The following is a 25,357-nucleotide window of genomic DNA, read 5'->3' as shown; positions in this document are numbered from 1 at the left end:
GAAAATAGGAAAGATCTTATGTGGTGCACTATATCCACTGTACACTGGAACAGTTCTGATTACCTTTCAAAACGTAATAATTTATTGTTTGGAACTTATGTTCAACGACACGGTATCGACTGCAGATGCTGTTTAGCGTTGAATTTGGATGAGATGGTGAATATGTAATTTGAAATGGGTATGAAAAATGAGAAAGATCGTTAGATAAAAGTACACCAAAGTACTACCTTGTATTTTTCTAGGACTGACGCATCAAATTAAAATCAGATTGTGTGTCCCAATTTACCATTGCAAAACAAGCAAATGGTTGATTCACTTTAAATAAATATAGCTGTAATGCAATTTAATTACTTTTTTTTTGTTTCAGTAAGGTTCGTTAATTGTTCTAACATTTACAAATAAATGACAATACAAATACTTCTCACTTCTATAAAATGTAACTCAAAGAGCACATGATATAAGTTTTATTATCGTCACTTGTAGTGTTATTTTCGTTATCATAATGCTAATTTTCCGAATCATACTTCCTTCACAAAATAAATTCTGTAATATATTATGTAACTGATTTTAACAAAATACATGAAATTTGTTATAGTTTATATTTTGCCATGGTAATTCACGAGTTCAGTTGTAGAAAATCGCCAGCTGTTAACTATTAAATTTAAAGAAATGTCAAGAAAGTTAAGCCATACCATTTCGCTGGCAGTTCTAACAACATTCATAACGATAGTCGTAGAAACTAGTGTTTCTGAACAAGATATTGCGTTTCGACGCTTATTGGGATAATGGACTGCATTCAAGACACGTTATATCTACGTATTTATGGATATTACATCCTTATCGATACAAGAAAAAACAAGATTATGAGCCCGTGACAGACGTGGTTCTGAGATTATTAACATTAATACTTCCACATTTGATATCAAACTGACTAAAAAGAAAACTATTACTTGTCTTGGCAGGCGTAAAATTTCTCTGTCGAGGTAAGTTAGTAATAAATGTCATCGTATATTAGAGAAAATTAATTCAGAAAACGCCCTTGGAAGAAAATACCCTTCATTATTAGCAATTAATATTCTACAAGTTGCGTTAAAACATGGATACCATTGCTCGCTAATGGTGTGTTTAAATACCACTGAGTATTCACACTGTAACATACGAAATGCAAGGTAGAGCAAGTGAGCATTCCTAATTCTCACCGTGTCTTATAATTTATTATTTCCTGACTTCGTATCAGACCAGGTTTAATAATGGCAATCTGAAGAGATCTAAAAGGGTTCTAGATTACCTTCTGAAATTTAGTGAGGGTGGAAATGAGCAGTCCAATACAAGAAAGGGAATCTTCCTCCAAGAATTCAACCCCATTCATTACTTTTAACTTACAGTCGATTCAACAGTAAGAATTCACTGCTGTTCTTACTTCCTGTTACTGTCAATAATGAAAGTCGAATGTTTCATATATTTTTAACCACTCTTGGCTGTATCACGCTTTCTTCTACAATAAGGTGCCGTAATAGAAACAGTTTATAGTTTATTTCGGACGAAACGTCTAGTACCGGTTACGTATTCCTTTGTTAGATTATCAAACTTCTGAAACTGAAAGTGTCTTATTGTGGTTACGATTAATAATTCATGTTCTCTTTGTCTCGGGGTTAGGACCAAGGGGGAAAAAGAATAATATTAACATGGATGTTGGGGATGATGTGAGGTTGATGGAACGAGGTCGAGGCCCTATACAATGGCGCAATCATGAACGAAGAGTGTCAAACCTTCGGGTTCTAATGCCACTGTTTATGTACCCTCCAGTCAGTGATCATTTAATTTGTATTATTCCAAGAAGATTGCCATCTTCTTACTCACCGACGTGATAACATCAAATCTTACTTGATATCATATCAAATTTTGTAATGTTATGTAATTATCTTTACTGGCTCGAAAATCCTCTATCACAATACCCCATGTCCAAACCGAGATTCAAAATGACGGTATGCAAAATACAAAGCAGTACTTTAACCGTGACAGTCTGTAACTAACAAGCCAGTTACTGTGTTAGTCTGTATATGTCAGTTATGTAAATCGAAATATGTCAGATATATTTTCAGACTTATGAAGACCGTGTGCATATTTTTTATTAATTGGTTATTCCTAGAAAATCGGAGTTTGGTGACGTACATCATCATTTAAAATTTCTATGCACCGATGATCCCAATAAGCAAATTTGTGACTTTTGGGATTTGTTGGTCAATTTATTACATTCTGTTGCCAGTATTCATGGATATTTATGAAACAACAATTAATCTAAGTAATCCAACAGTCTGAAGATAGAACTAATGTTTAATTTACGACATGGAAATTGTCGGATCTGTAATATAGATTGGATGCTTCTTGACTAATAAATCTTGATGTCAAATATAGACTTACTTGTGCCATTCGCCTAGTATCGCCATGTGAGAAGTTTTTATGGAAAATGTTCATTGTCTAGTTAAAAATAAATAATAACAGCTTTTTTTGTGTTTACGTTTCCTTTTATTTTACCTGAAGAATGACACACAGTCATTGAAACATCGTGTGGGCCTATAATTTTAGCTCGATTATCAGTGATAATTGTTATTTAACAACGTGTATCCAACTGCGTAGTTTATGTTGGGCTGCCTGTGATTTATAAACTGGGAAAGGCGAGAAAGATTATGGGGTCATTTTTAAACGGATCTGAGGAACAGAGGTGGATTGAAATGACTCAGAATCAAAACCAAAGACCAGCTTTCGTATTAGCATTACAGAGTTACTGGGTTTGTTACTTAGTTAATAAGGTGGTTAGTTATTTAGAAGGATTGTTGTACAGTATGTTTTGTAAGTTAGTTTGTTATCGATGTAGTAGGGCAGTTAGTTAAATGGAGTTATAGAAACTAATACTATTGTGAGATATTAAGCAACTCCATGGAGCTTATCCGGCCACTGGACGCAATCATCAACCGAATGGGTCAGTTTCCACCTACTTTAATATTATTCTGAGATGAGGCATCACAAATTTACATTAGTTTCATTCCTCCATAGTTGGTGTTTACTTAAAGTGCTTGAAGGTACGTCCAGACTAGTTGCATGCCTCCCGTTAATGTGGAAGATTTAACGGGCCTCAGCCCAAACTGTAAGGTCAACAAGACAATGCCACCTCGAAGTCTCTACAACACGAAACGGAATGTTCTAGACGCACCTTTACATGAACATTACACCCGCGGCTGCCTAGGGAATACCGTACCTTTCTTTTTAAATTTTTTGATGGTGACTTCAATGCTTACGTTCACAAAGCCAATCCTTGAAAATGTCTATTTTATAATAAACTTTTATAATTTCAAATTAACTTCAATCGGACTCAATTTTCGTGCTTCTCAATGATGCGTCATATTTATCTGACAAAGTGAACTGTGCACATAAAACATGACCTTCATCTTATAGAGCATTCACTAGTAAATGTCATTATTTTAATCTGTGTTCGCAGCAGAAACACGTCCTCAAGTATCCACTACAATCCTGTGGTATCTGATTTTCCAGGGGTAGGCAAACTACGACCCGCGATAAAAATCAGTCCTGTCTGTGACATTGTTATATAACATTGATAACCTGCCACTGTATCAATTTCTGCTTTCACATACATAATATTTGTGAAAATAAACAAGCAATTATTGGAGATTTCTGTCTTCTGGATTGTTACGCCGTGTAGTCTGGTAGGAGTTTACAGACGTTTTACAGGTCCTTGCTGCCTCCATCATCAGGGCACTCATCGCCAAGCGCAAAAATTATGAGTAAATCTAAATTGGAACAGCCTATAAAGCCTGTCCGTTAAGTGAAGAAGAAGAAGAAGAAGAAGGAAAGTGTAGACTATGAAGCTCTCCGTTATGTATTTTTTTCCATCGTCTTGTTGCTTCCATCCTCTTACGTCAAAATATTGTCCTCAGCATTTTGTCACCAATCTTTTCCCTTAGTTCACGTGTGAGGATAATGTTGCCGTTAATACAAAAGGGTCTTCACGTGTGATGCATACCCTACCCCTCACAGACCTAGCTTATGGGCTGGATGACAGGGCTTTGATTCTCGGTATGAATAGAGGAGTTTCTCTTCCCACCGCGTCCAGACCAACTCTGGTGCCCACCGAGTCCTAGGACTCCGGGAGTCCTTTAGTCCGGGGCCTGGAGTTGACCACTCACCTTTACGTCATACTGAGATCAGAATGCGTGGAGCTGTATTTCAACTCTACAACCTTAACTTTTTTCCTGAAAATATTGGGGACTCGTGAAATATATTTTGAAAACCAATGATTTAAATTTATAAAAAAGGAAATATTTATTCAATTCTTTTCTAAATACTCAACTTTTCTGAAGGATTTGTCATCTTGGAAAATAAAAAAAAGTAAACGGTGTGGCAAGCTACAAAAGAGCACGCCCCCCCCCCCCCCCCCCCCCCCCGCCCACTCAATTTCCTTTCCCTTCCACTCGGTGCAGACGTCAGGCTGCAGACTTGAACAGTTTCACGGTCGCTTCGGAGCTGAGAGGAGGTTGGAGCAAGAAACTGGTGTTAACTGGCCGTAAAACTGTCAGCCAGTTAGCACCCGTAGTGTTATTAAGGGGAGGACGCGTTTACATTACCACATCGTTAATAATGAATTAGAATGTCAACATATTGCTTTCTAACACAGCGGATGTTATCATACTGGAGACGAATCTTGTGCATCTGACTTATTTCTTCGTGACTGGACTGAATATTAACAAACTGGCTGTTTCATCAAGAGAGAGGTAAGACAAATTTGAATTTCTGTCGCGTTACAAAGCGTGGGTATTTGAAGCGTAATTGCGTGAGTTAGTGTGTCATTTATTGCACCTGATATCTACAGCTATTTTAATAGTTTCACGTACCCTTCTTAGAAACTGGATAAAGCGAATGCATTGTGCTTCTCCGTCGGCACGTGCCATCTTTCGGAGCTATCTGATGGATTTTTATTCTGTACTGTAGATTCTTTGCACGAGATTGAAGTGGACGGAGCGTAAAGCTGCTTCGAACTCACCACATATACGAATAATATATTGAGCATTGTATATTGTCTGAGATATATCTGATTTCGACACATGACGTTTCGGGAACTAGCTTTACTACCGTGTTCAGTTATCTGGTGTTTGACTGTAGGCCTGCTGTCGGATTTATTATGTATAGACTCGCTCACAACTGAAAGTTACAAAAATTTGCCTACAGCTTCATCGTGTATATCGGTCTGTCTGTAATACATTTTCGTGAGATTTGATATTACAGTACTTCACTGATATATGTCGATACAATCCAATTTTGGTTACAAATGAACAAAAATAAGTTACACGCTTTTCTGAGCGTGGACGTTTTTGGGTATTGAGCCCCTAAGCTATTTCGGTTACCAAATTTTGGGGTGAATCCCCAGTCAACAACGCAATCACGTAGGGGAATCCTTCATAATGACTTCATTACCTGACCAGAAAGACGTCAGAAATTGCAAGTCACTGACGCCATTCACAAAAGTCAAGGTTAAATTATGGCGAATCCGTCAGAATAATCAGTATTTTTCTAAGATGTTTTCTTTTGTATTAATGGCGACTGTTGGATTCTAACCTGGACCTTTAAAATACTAGTTTAGTACTTAAGCCACCAAACCCTCGACTATCTAGTGCCTCAGTCAAGAACACGTGGAAGTACACGGCTAGCCACACGCATACTCCTCAATGGTGTGAAGGCGAGGCAGGGGACAACCCTTCTTTCTTTGTAAACATGAAACAGGGGGAGGTGTGTTGGATTCAAAAGATACAAAACGAAAAACGCATGTCAAATTTTAGTGGAGAAATCTCTTGGAAGTACGGCCTTACGGAAACAGTTTGTGAGGATTGGAGGTCGGTGACATTCGTTGAGGATCTTTCGAAATGGTGGAATTTGAAATTAGCGTTGAGGATGCAGGGAGTTATTTATTTATGCATTTTCATAAATTGAGATAATCTTATTTTGTATTTTATTGTTGCGTTGGGGTGGGACTTTGTTTCTATGGAACTGCAGCAGCAAAAGGGCCCACTGACCATCTCCCCTTCCCTCCCAGAAAATACCGAAGTGACTGTAGCAGCGGTGGAATGACACTAACAGGGAAAACCTAATGACTCAGAGAAAAACCTGGTCCAGTTCCACTCTGTTCGCCACAAATCCCATGTGGACTGCTTTGGGAATGAACTCGGGCCTCCGCCGTCAGAATGATGCTTAATAACTATAACTTATCAACTAATATCCTACACCATAGAATTTGTAAGGAAGGCAAAGACATCCCTGAACCAAATTTAAGCACCAAACCATGAAGAAGTATGGAAAATGGAGGTATAGCGCCACACATTCGTAATGTCGATATTAAATGGAGATTAGTTGCCACTTTCACACACCAGTTGGTATACCACCGAGGAACATATTCGGTACCTTTCGGATGGATGCTGGGTGAACACAAAGCAGGTCTGGACGTGGTCTCTAGGGGAATCAAACCCAATCGCCCAGCATTATGGTGACATACGTACATTCACACATACAGAGAGACAGGCAGACAAAGAGACTAATAGTAGAATCTTACCCGTTGTTGCGAAGGGCGTTTTAAAATGCTAAGGTTGTCCTCAACGCTTTCCCCAATTCACGATTTAAGGTTACCATAACAACCAAGGTCCTCCCCTCAAATCCCAAGTTTCAAGGAACGAACAGTTTCACTGTTTTCTTTACTGGGATTAAGTTTTATGTTTCAGCCGAATTTTAAATGTTTCAATTAACATTCAAGGCACATTGGTAATTATATCACGTACTTTAACATTCGGTGACGCTGCATTTTGGCCATAGAGATTGTTTATGTGTTTCGTATGATTCGCAGTGTAAACAGTGATTATTTCCTTAAATGCCATTAACTAACTGATGTCTGAAATGGAGACGCATTGTATTCTTTGAAGTTAGAACTGAATTTTTAAATATTTTAGGTGTTTTCGGGCTTTAAATGTCTTAAAAATCTTGTCATATATGTTTATAATTAATTGTTATTTCTTACTTTATTTGGTGACGATTTGTAAGTTACAGTGGTTATAAGAAATAGTATCAACGTTACAGTTGTCACAAGGGCTCAGATGTGATCTGAACACGGCAGAGAAGGAAGAAAATTGCTGCCATTGCCAAGAATCGAACGTCGGTCTTCAAGCCTATAGCGATTAATTTTAGTGACTCAGCTAACACTCACAGTAAAATAGACAACCACAGTTTCATTGGAATTGTTCAGTAACCGTCACTGCTTGGCACAAATGCTTGAACGTATTCTTATATGAGTGTTTATTATCAATTAATTAATTGCCACAACTCTTTAAAAAAATTAATATTGTCTCAGACAGTCAGGAATTCCCCAGCTTTTGTGGAATCAAAAGTTGACCTGTTTTGAGTGGAGTAAAAGCTTCTTACACATGAGCGATCAAAATTCAGTTATGCGAAATATATATATATTGTTACTAACATTTTCATAACATGGATAATGTACTTCTTTTTACAGACAATTAAGTTTAAGGTATTAAATCGGAGTTACCGTGATATTTGAACGCAAACACCCCTGTTACTTTATTTACGCGATTGTGTAGAGTTCTAAGGACCACCCAGACTCCCAAATAGCCCATACGGAGTTAGCTAAAATGAAACTCGAACTTTGAGACTTAAGCCACACTAAGTGATAAATTACTAATCCTTGTCACGCTCTGAATAGTTTATTGGTGAGTTTATGACTACAATTTATTCAATTCATTAAACGGACATCAATATGACAGTGATCATTTCATTGTTTTGACTTATTAATGATGCGGTTGACATTTATAAATCATTTCAGTGGAAATACGCGTGTAATATGACAAAATTTGTACCATTCACATTATGGCCTGAATACGTCTTAAATTGAAATTAATATTTAAGTATAGATGTAATTACTCATGACCTGACCGTTCAGATGGAATGGTGAAGTAAAGATTAAACACTTTATGCTGCACTCACACGCGAAAATGGACGAAAGTTTACGTATGGTAACAATACGAGCACGACTTTTGTTGGGGTTTGGTAAATATTGTACATAGACATTAATTCATATGTGCTGGTCGCTCAGTTCGACAAGAAATTCCTTGCCTTTTATGGAATCCAGATGTTTATTATCGTATTCTAAAGCCCACGTAATTGGATCCTGTCTTGAGCCAGATGAATCCAGTATATATGCTCGTGCCATATTTGTTTAAGATACATTTTTATATCATCCTTCTAACTCCAATGAAGCCTCTCAAATGATCTCTTAACTTCAGGTTTCTCGACAAATATTTTGTATTTATTCCAGCAAATCCTCTTCGATTTTATCTTGCTAATAACATTTTATTACAGAAAACGTTTATGAAGCTCCTCATCATATTTTCTCCAACCTCATGTCACTTACCCGCTATAAGAATATCTATTATATGATTTTTACTTTTGTTGGCGAACAAAGCAGTTTTTCTAGTTATTTTTTCGGCGTTTCTCTGCTAATAATAATTCCAACAATTCTCCATTAAAAGGCAGATATGCAGCACATTAACATACACTCCGGCTTCATCTTTGACCCTGAATTTGGTTTGTATCGAAATAAGGACAACAACAACAACAATAACAATAACAACAACAACAATAATAATAATAATTTTTGAGATGGTAAAGTTGCGTCATATTGTGATATAATAAATATATATTGTTTAAATCTTGTCCGTCTAATCACAATAAATTCTTATTAAATATTAAAATATTACAGTAATTAACATTTAAAATATTAAATGATGTTCTTTATCGAAATGGTCTAATGTAAATCGAATATTTCGATAAAGAACATCATTTAATATTTTAAATATTTTAAATGTTAATTATTGTAATATTTTAATATTTAATAAGAATTTATTGTGATTAGACGGACAAGATTTAAACAATATATAATAATAATTTTGTTCTATCAAACCTAAGCAAAGGAAGGAAGTTTTCTCATCACTGGCCTTGATTCCAAATCTGTATACAGACTGATTCTCACGTTATTTATTAAATTTAAATATCGAACAACAGAAAATGAGATGATTGATTGAGAGTAACTGGAAGCGTGGCGGTCATGCCCTATCCCGACACTCGACTGGAGAAACTGAAAAATTTAATAAAGAAACTTTATTAAAAGATGACTGGAAATTTATACGAGATTCGAACTAGGTTCCCCCCAATACAAGTCTTCACTGCCATACTTGATCTGTAACAATTATAAATGAATGTTCATTCACAAAACTGTGCATTCGAACAAGATTTGTTGAAAAATAATAGACTCACTGTTTAAAGCTGAGCGGCAGAGATAGACACAAAAGACGGACAGAACCACGCCCTGGCTGTTATAAGTGTTTCAACAACGCCATCACGTGGCGACAAGTAAATTAAGACTCGCCCTTTGGGTTCAGTTGCTGACATATTAAAACGTTATTTACATGATAACCCGAAAATTAATCTACAAGGCCGTCATAAATCTTACATACGCTACTGCAAGAAAATGTTATTCTTCTGTAATCGGATGTCAGGCTATAAATATCGTAGCGATGTGTCGTGTTTAAATTTAATGTCAGTTGATCCTTCTTTCATTTAGACGCAAAACCGTTATTTATGGCCTTATTTCCGCTATTAAATTTAATGTTAGCCTTTTTTTTTTATTTCTCTCGCACGCAAAACCGTTATTTATAACCCTATTTTCGCAAGTATTTTTGTAACGACTAAAGATATGGAGAAAATTTCTAATACAGCAAAGGTGAAGCTTTACCTCTGTTCCCCAACACGTATTCACGGCGTGGTGCTTGGGCACAGCGAATTCTTTGCAGTTACTTTTTACATTATTCTGATGCCTTACAATTCTTTTTTAAACTCAACGCCAAATAAATTTTATGTGCATTATTACTGTTGCACTTTCAGCCTATGTAGTCTAACCTTATTTTTTACTATTTTATTTTAGTGGGTACAAATAATAATAGATCTCTAAATTTATTAAAACTAATTATATTATTATTATTATATCCCATCTATCCACCACTTTCTGGGGTATGTACTTCCATGTACCCGAGATAGTCCTTGTCCCTAAGGTACATAGGGCAGCAGCTATTTCCGGGATCCATATTGTTTTTAGCAAGTGCCACATGTATTATATAATTTTATTTTATGAAAACGTCTTTCGGATTATTTTTGAAGTTCCCAAAATGGCGGTCTTCTGCAGTTCCCTGATATCGTGTTTACCAGGGATGTTAGCTAAATATTTTCTGAGTGACCTGGAGACAGTTCCTGTTGCTCCTATAACTACTGGGTTTACTAATTATTATTATTATTATATCTTTATTGTTACTTTATATATTTATTATTGTGTTTTGTGTTCCTCTCTTATGCTGTATCTGTAATTGGCCTTCTGGCTGTTGATACAGCACACTAATAATAAAGAACTATTATTTTTATTATTATTATGATTATGACAACTTTATAAGCAGTTTTATATTGTTCACTGACAGGGCCCCTCGTTTTAATCGCTTTAAGAAAAGTTTGGCTTCGTTGCTTGGCAACTGTTGTCGACGCCAGATAACAGTGATGTGATTTTTCATTAAGGCACTCTTCAATACCATTTGTCCGATCTGTAACTGTTCCTTCTCACATAAAGGTAAGAATGCGGACTGAGGGTAATCGATAACACGTTGAGAATATTTACACGTAAGAGAAAGGAAGCAACGAGGGATGGAGAGAAAGTTCCGTATGTAATTTGTAATCTTCACCAAATATTATTAAAGTGTTCGAATGAAGGAGAATGGAATGGGCGGGGCATGTGGCATGCATGGGACAGATAAGAAATGCGTATAACATTTTGGTCGGAAAATCGAAAAGGAAGAGACCGCATACGAGGATTATATTAAAATGGACATTAAAGAAATGGTATGAGAGGGTGTGGAGTGGATTTATCTGGCTCAGAATAGAGACCGTGTGTAGCGCCGTGACGAATCTTTGGGTTGACGCCTGTCCTGCATTAGTTACCAGTGTCTTTGTAATGAGGGTATATTTTCGAGAAAATTTATTACGTTCGATTTGATTTTCATGTAAAGTACAGTTTTTTAGACCGATGAGAAGCGAAATTAAATTTAGTGATCGAATTTTATTGCAGGCTCCAATACGAAGTTTTAAACAAATTCGTTGAGTAATTTCGCAGATGAGAAGTTTTAAATGACGGACGAGAACTTCCAGATATAGTTTTATAATTTTACCTCATGCGCCCCCTTCAAACAAGAGCCCGAAGTACGATCTGTCAGTCAGATTGTTGTTTCTTTATGAGGAAACATAAGTTTCTTCAAGACGAACTCACTGAGACGAGAGTTTCAAAACACGATCAACAACGCAGCAGCAAATTTTCTTTAGAGGAAAAACGAATGAGGATAGACTTCGCTAAGAAACACAAGGAAACACAAAGCAGTCCTAAACTTCTGCCCATCTTCCATTCCAGATGCTTTCCACATCTAATGAATTCCGATATTCTTTTTTCCTTTTTAACAACACGCTCGCTCCCTTCAAAACCTTACTAAAGTTGTCGTGTTCATTACCGCCATTGTCTTGCCAGCAGCTCCAGAGATAATCTCTCCCTGTAGCTAGGGGTTGTTAGCGGCCTGGCGGAAATGACAAGGGGTGGGGGGGGCGTGAGGTTTGACTCCAGAATTACGATGATGTGCAGCCGAAGAACGGATGCAGGAGAAAGCATTTTGCACACTTTCCACAAAACAGACTTTATTAACAATTAGTTAAATACTGATTTTAACATCTACAGGGATGAACAGAACTTTACTTCAGGAGAAGGCCAGTACTGTCAGCCGTCTCATGTTACGATGAAGGTTAGATTGTACAATAGGAGATGTGTCCTCTAGCTGTAACTCCACGAAGCAAAAGTTCTCAAAAAGCTAGCAGGTGCTTATTATTATTATTTATTTATTTATTTAGTGTTCTGTCTGACGACAGGTTCATATGAACAGGATCCTTCCATCCTTTTCTCGGACTGGGACCTGTTCATATACGTTCTTGGCAGATGATCCAGAAGTGGGTTTGCCATTGCCTTCTTCTGTGTGTGAATGGAGTAATTGTTGGGATGTGACGGAGGAAAACTCCGTGTTGCCTAGACCACGGCCTTGCCCAACACAAGTTATAAATTCGGGCACCGCCGGGAATCGAACCCGAGACCCCAGGATTACAAGGCCAGCGTTCTAACCGCTAGACCACCAAAATGTAATATACCATTTCTTGAACCGAAAAGTTCATTACCTACCGCACTCTATAATGAGTCAAATGAATCTAGTCCACATCACTCCACTTTATATGCTTAAGATACATTTTAATATTATTTTTTCATGTACTCTTATATCTCCCAAATCATCTCTCCTTTCAGAATGTCCGGTTAAAATTTAGTGTGAATTTCTCGTCTTTCTCTACTGCATTCTTACTCGCCTAGAGTTTAACGCCCTAGTATGCCTAGTAGCCTATTTGGTGGGCTGAGAATTACGCGGGAGTGTACTATTACGATCGAAATTGATCTCTTATGGGTTCACGTCGTCGGGGAGAAACCAGTTCCTGTAGATTTGAGACTTTCGCGGCGAGTACAATCAATAAAATCTTCTCGGGCAATGAGCGGCGTCAACTGGTTACCGTAGCAAACCGACGTTTCGGGAACGAACTCTGCTTCTTCTTATTCTTTACCAATGTCTTTATCTGCACAATTGAGGCGTTTATGGGAAAAACTACATAAGGTCAAAATTAAACTCCTTGGAAAATCAAGAAAAATCTTTTCTAAATCTGAACCAGTGAAAATTTATTGACATTTTGTTGTGTATACCTGCATTAACATGTGTTGCAACATAGGAATGTAGCTACAGTTATGCAGGTACTTTACTTTTACAGAAGACGAAAATAAATAGTCATAAGGTGTTAATTTGAAAAATTCAGCTGTACAGGCAGATAAAAAACACACAAATTTTACCACTGATTTTCTTCTAGACTGATGACTTTTATGCAGGCATAACCTATAAGGTGGCAACACTGACCAGAAGTAACTAGTTTTGGACAAATATTGTTTCTTCCTAGAAATCCGTGTATTGTTCGTTCAGAAACTGGAAAGGCTAGGGAAATCCGTTGTAAGAATGTGAGGGAGAAATAAGTGTCTCGGCCGAGTCCAGTGGTTGGTGTTGAAGAATGGGTTTCTACCAACCCAGACCAGGACGAGACGGCAGTGCATGTTGTGAAGATTCTCCTGATATGGAATTCTCAAATACAAGAAGTTGGATCTGGCGACAGTCCGTCCTTGCTTGTTCTATAAATAACACCACTGAAGTGTTGGGGAGTGGCCTTAAGTGGCTCCTAGGTTCAGAATGTTAATGAGACAGGTGATAGATAAACAGTTCCAGTGCCCATTTACACCACGGCTTCCATCGCAGCCTACGAATGGCCCTGATATGGGGAGTGGATAGGAAGCCCGCAGAAGATACCGGGTTTAGATCTCGATGTCGGAGACACTGACCACGGGTTTCGTTTTGTCCTCAGTAACTTCGGGCAAATGCTAGGATGATACTTTGAAGGAGACCGCGACGGATTAATTCCACATCCGTCATTCATAATCACCTTCCCATTCTCGCCTGCAGGTATGCGAACTGTGAAGTTGAGGAAGTATCGATAAACAATCAAACAAATAAAGAACAAATTCAAGAATTAATAACACTATTTACGTAACACTGGTACTTTCAACACAGAGTTTAATTTTTTAATTATTAAAAAAAAAGTTGTTTTTCCCAGATAACTCAAGCAAGTTTCGAACCCTTGAACTTCCTTCTGAATACGAATATCTTTCTATACAAAATTCACATTAATTTCGTTACATGTCATCGAATAACTTTTAAAATCTGGTCAGAATACGTGCTGCTGAATATTTAACTAAACAAACCGAAAATTAGGTTGCTGTTTCAATTGGATTAACTTTTCACTTCGTATTAGGATCAAGAAACACGCTGTGAGTTCTACGTGATGAGGGATTGGATGGAGGCATAAAATTCTATGCTTACGTATTGCTCACATTGGTATAGCATCTATAGTCAGAGGACGCTGACATAAAGACGCAACCAGACCATAGTGACACACGCACACACCTTCCTGGCGTGGTTAATAGCTTACAAAGCTGTTTAAAAAACTGAACGGAAGACAGCAAGCTTAAGTTGGATGATAATATTAAAATAAATCAGAAGAAATAGTTTGCGAGTGTAAAATGGATTTATCTGATTCAGGATAGGATAGGATCTTGTGACCATGGTAATGAATCTTCGACTTCCATTAAAGGCTAGGAATTTCTTGACTAGTAAAGCGATAGTCGCCTTTATATGGAAGGGCTTTGCTGCATCGATGTAAGATACAGGCTTCATAGTCACAGATGCAGGAACTATACTCAGCTGTTACATAACTTAAGCTTGGTATTCTCTCTCTGCTTTGTCCTTCAGTGTTCAACAAATATTGCCATAGACACGTCGGAATCTGCATATTTGTGGTGAATATTTCTGATCTGTAGAAAACATCGCAGCTCAAGTAATTGAAATAATTTATCTGTTTGTGTACACACCTTGTGTGAATAAAATAATTCGTAATATGTTTAACAGTCTGGAGTAATTGTACAGTTCATCGAACTTTAACCCATAATTCATCACGCTTTTCCACGTGGAATCACATTACAAGAACGTCTAAGATTTCACGGCATACCGAATCAATCTGTTATCGCCCTGTTGATTGTGAGTACGCGGGTGTATGATATTCAGATCCAACCAGGAGGAAGTATCAAGAGGTCTGAGAGACATTCATAATGAGGAACATCATAAATTTTACTCTTCATCAAATTTTAATGACAATTAAGTAAAATGAGATGGGGGGGGTAATTAACATTCATGGGGAGGCATCACGCATAGGCCAACAAAATTGTAGGTGGCAAGCCTGAAAAGAGTGCTTGTGGTAAAAGTAGGTGTAGGTGGAGGCATAGTATTAAAATGAGATGTTAAAGTTATAACGTGTGACGTGTGGATTGGTAGGTTCCTGTAACAGGTTGTCGTGAACGCTATAATAAACATTTGGTCCCGTAAAATGCAGAGAATTTTTTGACTATCTGAGCGATTATCAAGAAGGTATTTAATCCATGGAATTAGCTTGAGTTACCGTAAACGAAAAATAAAATACTAATGGCTGTTCTGAAAATGAGCAGGATGTAACCGATATGAAGGAAGATGAAGGCAGGAAAAATGTAACACATAACAAGACAGGCCGATATCATGGTAAAATATACTAGAGCGAGGTTTTTGTCAAATAGATATTGTGCAGAAACGCAGTTCAAGTGCTTGAGACATTCTGATTCATAATTTCAGTTAACGAAGAAATCGAAGTAGGCCATCATTTCATTTTAAATCGTGAAACATAGAATTTACTTAAAACGTAACTGGCAGACAAGAAATTTTATTTCATGGAAAGTAATGAACCAGTTAGTTACTGTATATCAATTAGGACAAGGCGAAATCAACTGATCACTTATTACAGAAGATAAATGTCGCTAGAATAATAAAATTCGTGTATTCCTATAAACGTATTTTCGAAAACGTATCACTAAAAATTTACTTGCAAAATGACAAGCTAAATCAACCTAAAATTATAAGTATTTTCGACAATTTATTCCTTACATACGTTTCCCTTTCTTTTTATAAAGACTCGTGTCGCGTCATTTCAGCTTTATATTGCCTACCAAAAATCATTTCAAGCCCGACAGGGAAGAATGGTAACATATTATCACAAGTACAGGAACGTGAGATGTCCCCAAAACAATTTATAAAACAGCCAAACGTATCAACACTATTGTTTTATAAATTCACTGTAAAATAACAGACGTACAAAATATCAGCGTTCTTTTCCCCTCAACCTCCAGGCTTTGAAGCCTGTTCTGAGGCTAAAACGTCAAATATCCGACATTATGCATCTCTTCGGCGAAATCATCTGAATAAATTCATATAGCTGCAAAGGTTTGCTGTATATATTTCGGGAACAATTGTCCTGAAGAAAAGAGACATCTTCACAGAGCGAGGAGAATATGGCTGGATGTCGGAACAGATCAGAATCATGCACTCTGAAGCTCAGAAGAACAGAATAACTTGTTGTGTGTCATCTTATTGTGAATCAAGCTTAATTCCTATCATGCCAAGCCATAAATTGGACATAATGGCAGTCTGAGAAGGCAGTAGTACACAATTAACCCCAATCAGAACATTTACTGTAACTGATACCATGTTGTTTCCACAAACGAAATCTGAGAAGTAATTGTCTAGTTATTCGATGATACACCAGTTCTGTGTGTCTGTTAAGCTGTTTATGGCACAGTGGTAAATATGTGTGGCGTCTGCACTCAGAATGCATTCATAAAATTTGCTTGCTTCTTAAAATAAGCAGTGATTATTTCAGTAAACATCTTTAAAATATATTTTTTAAACGAGATGGATTGTTTTCATAGAGGTAGAGGCCAAACATTTGAAAACTGTTTACAAGCATTTTGAAAACCCGTCCGCAATATTTGGCCCTTAAGTACAATATTGGGATGGTAATTTTCAGTCTTCAGTGAAATGCTATAAATTCCATCACTCACAGAATTTTGATAGCCATTTACTGAATACGCAAATATACGTATTGCAGTAAAGATAATCGTATTGTAAATGGTCATAAATGGTCTGACCTTATACTTTAACACATATTCGGCACATCGAATTAAGATTATAGATGTTAAATAATAAAGGCTATGCTGTACATAACTTGCATAAAGGCACTGTTAATTTGAACTTCATGTATTGCGTAAAGCTGAAGTTATGTGACTCAAATTTGAACTGAATTAAAGTTTTCCCACAAAAATTAATGTAACCCTCTCCCAATATAAGCCCTAACCTATTCTAAATATCATTTAAGAATCCAGTCCGTTCCACAAAGAAAACACACCACTTCACCATTGAAAAGCTCAACTGGTTAAAGCTATTTAAGAAAGCGACTCTTAGCTTTCGAAACACTCTGTTGTAAGAAGCTGGTTATCCTTAGCATGTAAAACTATTTACCAAGGTTTTGTACATTTTGTCTCATATAGGTCACTACACAACCTTCCTGGCATACTTTAATGCACTCATAGATTTATCATTGGAAACTATGGAAGAATCTAAAAACTCTATGTCATTATGCATTGTCTCCGAGGCTATATTCTAACAAAGATTATTTAACCACACCTTTTCAAACTAAGCGTCTCTAATGGTAGTTTATTTTGGGTTGAGAAATATACAAAAAGTGGTCACGGCCTATTTTAAGACACTCTCCGAGCATTTGTCAATGTCGAAGACCAGCATCGACATCTTTACCGCCATGAGAAACAAGAATTCACATCTCACAGCATCATGTCGGTTTGGGGAAACCACGAAATTTCTCATCCGTTTACTTCCGAGTATGAAGCAGGAGTGGCTACCATTACAACGTGTCACACACCGCGCTATTATGTGAAAAAGCTGGCGGGAAATGGCGTTCATCCAGCTCAGAGCTACCGTTTAAACAGTTCTTCCTCCCACACAAAGAAAAAATACAAAAGAGGATGCCATGGGATAGAGTCCCACGAAAAGGCTGGCCCGTCTGTATCCTCCTACTGATTTCACATGTAACAGACGTCAGCTGTCAAAAGGACTTGAAGAGGCCCATCATCACGAGCTCTTTCAATTATGGGCAATAAAGCACGACGGGTTGACGTGTGAGGACAACCACTGCAAGTGTCGCTTGTTACTGGCTGAGAGAAGGGACACAGCTAAGCACAAAGCTCCCAACTTACTTTGCCAAAGTAATCACATGTATTATTTATATTTTTAAGACTCTTTGGTAGCCAGAACAAGAAACTTTAATTAATCTATTAAATTATTATTGCGAACACCGTAATAAAAATTCGGGTTTCATGCAAGACAATAATTTTCTTTACTAGCTGAGAAACTATTAGCTTCTCAATAACGACTCGGCCCTGTAATGTAAAGTCAGTTGACTGAATAATTTTTTATAATCCGCTGGATATTTCTATTTCAAAAGACTTTGGTAACCAGAACGAGTGGTTGAAATAACACACATAAAAATTGTTATTGTAAAAATCCATGATGTTTCAGGAACGCTTTATCCGAGACGTACCCGGTTCGTATTTTAACTATTTTAAGAGAAGGTTTTCTTGTGAGATTTCAGGTTCTCACTGTCTTCTGGGTTGTCGCGCCGTGTAGTCTGGCATAAGTTTATCGACGTTTCAGAAGTGGTCGCTACCTCCATCTATCCTCCAGCCATCTTCATGTTGTTTTCACCTCTTCATGCTCCCACTTCTCGTCCTCCGTTTCGCCATCCGTCTATTCATTATTCTTTCCCTTCATCGCTTTTTCAATCTGTTTTTTTATCAATATTGTCCTCTTCCAGCTACCTGTCCTGCTGTTTCACTGCCCCAACCAGCACAGCTGTGCGTTCAGGTCTGCTGGGCTCGAAGCACGGACCTTCTGCGGAGATGAGATAGACGTACTGTGTTCCCGCGGTTGCCAACACCAGCGCTCTCTGTTTAGGACGCAACCGTTTAAATTGGCTGTCATGAGAAACAATTACAGTAGATAGGTGGAACGGCGTTCCCACGGTGCACGCTCTGATATTCCGGGAATGTCATATTGCTCTTTATATGGCACTCTTCGGGAAATTGAATTGTAACCACATCATAACTTCCAGTTTTAGAAGTTGACCGCTAACGTATATAAATAATTTCCTCTCTCTCTCTCTTTATATATATATATATATATATATATATATATATATACACTGATTTATTTCGTAAAAAATACATGTCCTGATACAGGAGAACTTATAGTGACACAGCTTATGTTTGTATGTGACAATTGCACAGATGCAGCTTCTGAAAGTGTACCACACATTAGAGTGGGTCGGGGCATGTAAACCTGTCGAGATAAAGCTCTGAGAAAAGTGTTCAGATCAAACTGATATAGTAACAAAGGCTATGAGAAGATTTTAGTTCGTACATAATGAAGAACTACATAATTTGTATTATTCATAATATATTATTAGGATAATTAATCCTTGAATCATATCGGAAACATTGTACTATATACTTTTCCATTCTGTAGCTCGGCATATCACCCAAATAGTGCCGTATGGGTTTCGTTTAACCACCAGAATCGCCCAAATTTTCCTATTATGGGTTTCTTTTGGTGACCAAAGTTACCAACATAGTCATGCCGTAAGCTTCTTTATTCGGAATAAAGAGTACAACTCTTCCTAAACGGAATTTGTAATGGCAATGCGGGTTATTTTACTGGAGGAAAAAACAGAGTTACTGCATTTTATAAAGAAATGTCTCTGCTGCTCTACAATATTGCTTCTCTATATGTTCTCTAAAGGGTTAAATGAAGACGGATGGGAAGGGTAGGGCGTGTAGCACGTATGGGGGTAGTAGGTATAGTGGTGATCCCATCATCTCTAGGGAATAATCGCTTTGTCCTTCTTGACTGTCCAAATGTCCAGCACTTTTGAGAACCCTTACGTTTCTCTCCCAACCTTGACAAGGGTTGAAGCACAAAAGTGTTTTAAACCCCAACAATACATTACGGACAAAGAAACACGCCAGGGTAGACCGTTATAAGTACCACTCGACCATTGATTATTTCCGTTGTCATGTTTTAATTGACGTGTGTTATCGACTTTTGTTGTGAGAAGAAAACGCGTAGTTTTATATAATCATGTAATTTTCTTATGTTTCCATATTTATTTCTTGAACATGTAAAGAAATTTAAGATGGCTGTCTTCTACCAGACAACAAGGCGCACCAACCCAGAAGACAGCCATCTTAGTATTCGCCGCCGTGAGAACCTCAGATCCTACGGAATACGAGGGTGTTGACTGAATTCACGTGGCTAGGCACGTGGGCCAGCGGCGGGCTGTCGTGAACACGGTAACGAATTTCAGGGTTCCATTAAAAGCGGGAAATTTCATGACTAATTTAACAACTATTGGACTAAAAGGAGTGTGTTTTCCTGTAGAAGAATGGAAGAGACGAGAAAGGAGAAATCTGTAGTCCTTCTGAGGTTGTAAACTCGGTCCCCAGCCACTGGACTACGAACAACTGTAATTTCCTATCCCTGCTGTAATCGTGAGCAGGGGAGATGATCTTTCACCAAAATTTGACGATCTCGGATCCAACATCACGTCTGCTGTAAGTCCAACATTGGGGTGAGCCAGAAAGGGTAGTTTATTGAGTTCGGAACAGAAGGTTAGAAGCTTCGTTTATTTACTTACTGCAAAATCCGTTCCCACTAGATTGACGTGACGAAACCTCACCCCTAAACCAATCAATTTCCTGACACATCGTGGAGTTGATGACGTCATCTTTTGGGGATGGGGGTGCTACTAGTATAACTCCCCCTTGCCGCCTATCAAGAAGCTCCGATTCACAGTGGCGTAAAAAGTAATATGTTTCGGGAAGAAAAAACATGACATAAATCAACAGATTGTATTTCTTATGTGTTCTTCTCTTTCTGTATGAGAAATTCCTAGAACAGAACATACGCAGTTCCCAATGACAGAGCATCAAGTGACAGTTGGTGTGCTCCAAGCTCTGCGTGTGAAGTGTTTCTCAACCGATGTGTCGCGACACTTTCGGTTAAAAAACGTTTCTACGCATTTAATAAAAGTTCACGAAGCGAGATCTTGTACAACCCCGTTTCGTCATCTCATAGGTATGCGCTACTGTTTTTTTTTTTTGGGGGGGGGGTTAAAATGCTTCTGCGTCGGTTTTTTACTTTTATATAGCCCATATTTGTTACGAACTGTAACTTATCAAAATAACTAACACATTGAGAATCCAATAGTACGTTCAGTTAGTCAAGAAATTCCAGCCTTTTATTAAATCAGTACTTTTAATGCCGTGTTCAGAAGAGCCCACCACTTGTCCCTGTATTGGGGCAGTTGAATCAAGTATACACTCTCCCACCATGTTTGAGTTCCATTTTATTATTATCCTTCATCTAAGTCTACAAAATGTTTCTAAACTTAGTACCGGAACCTTACATTTTAGGCACGTCATGTCCTTACGAATTCGTACCAGCTCGCTACTTTAATAGTAGTACCTTAATCTCAAATCGGCTCTGGTACTTAAGAAACAAACGTATACTTAACTCCATGCTACTATTTCCTTTCAACTGACGAAGCTATTCCTTATTAAGACACATATGAAGCTACCGCGCATCGCGAGGTACAAGTTGGCACTCCTGTTTCGAATTTAGAATCTCCAGGAATCGATCCTCGGCCCAGAGGACCGTTTACTCCAGTGAGATATCGGTAGTAGTTCTCTGTACCTTAACGACTAATGCTAAGATACTGCCTTAAAGCAGACCACAACTGCTGCTAGCTGCATACGATGTAATCAGCAATCATCTAGTTATTCGACACTATGCAACCCGTGCACCGTTATGTAAATTAAGATACAAGAAAGTTAAGGAATGTTCTTTACCGCATTCACAAAATACCCGTGATTAAAGAATATTTATCCAATCCAAATCCAGGTGATGTCTGCATAACCCACCATTTCAAGATCCCTTCAATGTTATCGTTCCATGTCCCTGAGATATTACAAATTTTATATTAAAGGCTTTTTTAATGAATTTAATGGAACCAACTTCTGTCCACACGATGTCATTCTTATAGTTCTTAAATCTTCTCATTTTATATTTCTTCTTTTCTTTCCAGGAAAGAACATCTATCTATGCAGTGACTGTTTACAAAAGGCAGAAAGACAGACATGTTTTTGCCATCACAACATATAATCTAGTCTTCATGAACATGAAGTAAGAATAATCCTAAATTACCAGTGATTTTTTTCACTAAGTGTTGTTCTGACAGTAACAAGAATTTCTTTAACACGTGAATAGACATGGTTTGGTCAGAAATAAAAAGACAAAAAAGGCCACTTCCTCAACCCAGCAGGGAGTTGGGCGAAACAAACGAGAGACGCCAACCGCTGTTTCTGTACAACAAAAGAAACTTTATGTGAGAGGCGTCCATTATTTTGTAAAGTAACAAGGAAACATTAAATAAATATATTCTGTACAGCACAAAATTCAACGAGCTGCTCTGTGCTGTAACGCAAATGACTCGCATGTTAAAGTCTCTGATATGTTGTTTTATAAAAAGGAAACTTCAAAATAAAAGTGAACATTTTGTGTAATCCAGCAAAACAAACTGTGAATTTTAGTTTGGTTAAAACAACTTCGTAAATACGGAACTTACACAGCTACGAGTTTCGATAACAAGATTGAATGGAAGTATTTTTGTTTCTACAACAAAATTAAGGAATTGATGGCGCAATCTAGATACGTTCGTTTGTAATTTACTCAAAATACAAGGTGATTGCTTTAAACCTTTCAAGGTAAAGGAAGTGTGAAAACAGTTTCCGCACACAATCTAACTGAGTGGTCCCAAGATTTAAAATAAACAATAAAATGAGTCATCTGAGTAAGCAGTTACTGCATTCTTAAGGCTCTGAATACCTCCGTTTCATCGAGATTCTAAGTAAAAAAAAATAAAGTACGTCCACTGAACATGCAGTCCTTGTAATAATACAGGTGCTGGAGTTCGCAGTTTTCACACGATGTATCGTGATTGGTACTTCGTGTCCGTTCTATTCATTCTGATGATGACAGAAAATGGCAGTGCGGCCGAAAAGTCAACCGGAACTGGAATTGCCGCAACTAATACCGGAAGTAGTGGTGTTAGTAGTAGCAGTAGCAGTGGATTGTCAACTTTATCTTCATCGTCAGCTGGAGCAGCTATACCATCAAGATGCGAGGAAATTACTATTCCGATGTGCCGAGGAATAGGATATAACTTGACGTCAATGCCCAACGAGTTGAACCACGACACACAAGAGGAAGCCGGGCTTGAGGTTCATCAGTTTTGGCCTCTGGTAGAGATCCACTGTTCACCAGATCTCAAATTCTTCTTGTGTTCTATGTACGCCCCAATTTGCATAGAAGACTATCTGAGACCACTACCAGCTTGCAGAAGTGTTTGTGAAAGGGCTAGGAATGGTTGTGTGCCCATTATGAAACAATATGGCTTCCAGTGGCCGGAGAGAATGGCGTGCGAGAAGTTCCCAGTACATGGGGATCCTAATAACCTTTGTATGGAGCAGAATAATAGGACAGATTCTGGTCCTACTACAACGGCGAGACCAACTAGGAAACCTACTCCAGGCTGCAAGCCAGGGAAGAAGGGGTGTCCAGAGAGCGTCGTTACTCCCAAAAACAAAGAGTGTGAGTGCAGATGTAGACCACCCCTTATCACTCTGGGGAGGGACTCGGAGTGGTTCAACAGGAGTGTCTCCGTCGGAAAAGTCCAGAACTGTGCGTTTCCTTGCCGGGGGGCCTTCTTCACGCAAGAAGAGAAGGATTTCGCGTCGGTGAGTAATGATTTATTTATTTTTAAGACTCTAAAGAAATAGGAAGCTGGGAAATACTGCATTATGCCTCATAATCTGTGCTCATTCCCAGATAACTTATTTTCGATGATCAATCGAGAATTAGGTGGGTAGGGAATGCAGTATGGTGGGAGAGATGAGAAATGCATACAGAATTTTGGTTGGAAAACTGAAGGAAAGATACCAATTGGAAGACCAGGCATAGGTGAGAGGACGGCTCTTCTGAGTGCGGCAATGAATATTCTGGATCCATAAAGGGCAGGGAATATTTTGACTAACTTGGTTTTTGATAACAGTCAATACACAACAAAATATTAATACGTTATATTAGTAACTATGCATAAATTACAATGTAAATTAACATAATACAATAATTCAATTATGACATGTTTCGACAAAATATAGATATCATCAAGTATATTACAATTACAAATATCTTGATGAGTTATCTTTAAAATTACAGCCAATTATATTCGAAATCCGTCCCAAGTCTTTTCTGGAAATATTTTTAAACTATTTGAACGTAACTTAAATAATTTAATCTTAAAAAATATATAAAAATGATATCTTGACTGGCTGAAGAAGGACTCTGCTCCACGTAGTTAGTTAGTTAGTTACAGGAGATTTCGTGACTGCCATCCTCTGAAGGAAGACGTCATGTTGCAGGTTTGGATCGCCCTGTGGTCCGGTCTCTGCTTCTTCTCCACGCTGATGACTTTGACCACGTTCCTCATTGACACCGAGCGGTTCAAGTACCCGGAGAGGCCCATCGTGTTCCTGTCCGCCTGCTACTTTATGGTCAGCATCGGCTACCTGGTCCGGGTCTTCATGGGCCACGAGGAAGTCGCCTGCGAGGGAGGCATGATCCGCTACAGCTCCACCGGACCCGTGACCTGTACCATGGTCTTCCTGCTAGTCTACTTCTTCGGGATGGCCTCCTCCATATGGTTCGTGCACCAGAGTGGCTTTCATATTTTTTTAAGATTTCATTTTCAGAATTCTGTTAACACTTTTCTTGCCGGAACTGAGATAGTACATTGTCTAAGACGAGAGGTACCTAGACTCTTTTAGTCCAAGGTTTCCTTGATGTGAATAAATACGTTCAGAGGTCCCAGCCTGTAAAGACTATATAAAATATAGCTTATCAATGCCAAAGAGAAATTAGGTCTAATATTGAATATTAAATAAAGGCCTATAATAATTTTTCTGTTAAATTTTATCATGTTCATAATTTAACGTAGCCTTGTTTTATTATAAATGTATAAATCTTACGATTAGACAATTAGCCCCCAGAAAGAGGGTTCACGGTCACCTGCGAGGGGACCGCCACTCCAACTTGCGAAACGCTGGTATAGAACTACCAGACGTATTTGCTCGTAACGTCGTCGGCGTTAGTAAAGACGAACTCCTGACATTCTTTGGCGTTCTGTATGTTTGTGAATTTCTGGTTCTTAAGGAAATATACAGTGAGCTTTTAGGGTGCATGTATTCCAGCGGAAGGGTGGCACCCTCTCCCGTCCAGTCCGGCCGACCCATAACGGCAGCGCTGTCTACAAACTCACTGAACCAAGAGACCATTTTCTCGAGTAACAGTATCCAACTTGGGAATTTTAAGTTTTCATTTCCTCATTTCTGTTGCTCCTGTTTACTACGCCCATGTCACATTACTATCATGTTCTTTTTCGTCATGTGGCAGTGAATCCGTCTGACGTA

General features: G+C 38.1%; 2 protein-coding genes across 5 annotated transcripts in view; one reads left to right on the top strand and one right to left on the bottom strand.

Annotated features, from left to right (window-relative positions):
- fz2 (frizzled 2) overlaps nt 1–25,357 on the top strand; it is a 98,233-nt gene that overhangs the window by 61,583 nt on the left and 11,293 nt on the right. For 3 of the 4 annotated variants that reach the window (XM_087357049.1, XM_087357051.1, XM_087357048.1), the window contains exons 3-4: nt 21,916–23,626; nt 24,311–24,591. In XM_087357049.1, coding sequence (XP_087213175.1) covers nt 22,817–23,626; nt 24,311–24,591 — 1,091 coding nt within the window. In that variant the 5' untranslated portion in view covers nt 21,916–22,816. Of the gene's footprint in view, nt 1–4,525; nt 4,788–21,915; nt 23,627–24,310; nt 24,592–25,357 lie in introns of those variants that run through there. The other variant, XM_022059362.2, reaches the window with a different exon arrangement.
- The window catches only part of LOC110836395 (serine-enriched protein), a 201,857-nt gene that overhangs the window by 166,066 nt on the left and 10,434 nt on the right, over nt 1–25,357 (bottom strand). The gene's annotated exons all lie outside the window — the stretch shown is intronic.

Source organism: Zootermopsis nevadensis, unplaced genomic scaffold (genome assembly GCF_977971745.1).
Source record: "Zootermopsis nevadensis isolate Lab colony 2312 unplaced genomic scaffold, Znev_1.0 Znev_ptg000028l, whole genome shotgun sequence".
Classification (NCBI taxonomy): Eukaryota; Metazoa; Arthropoda; class Insecta; order Blattodea; family Termopsidae; genus Zootermopsis; species Zootermopsis nevadensis.
Note: the sequence above shows the minus strand (reverse complement) of the source record. Positions and strands in the feature narration are given on the sequence as shown.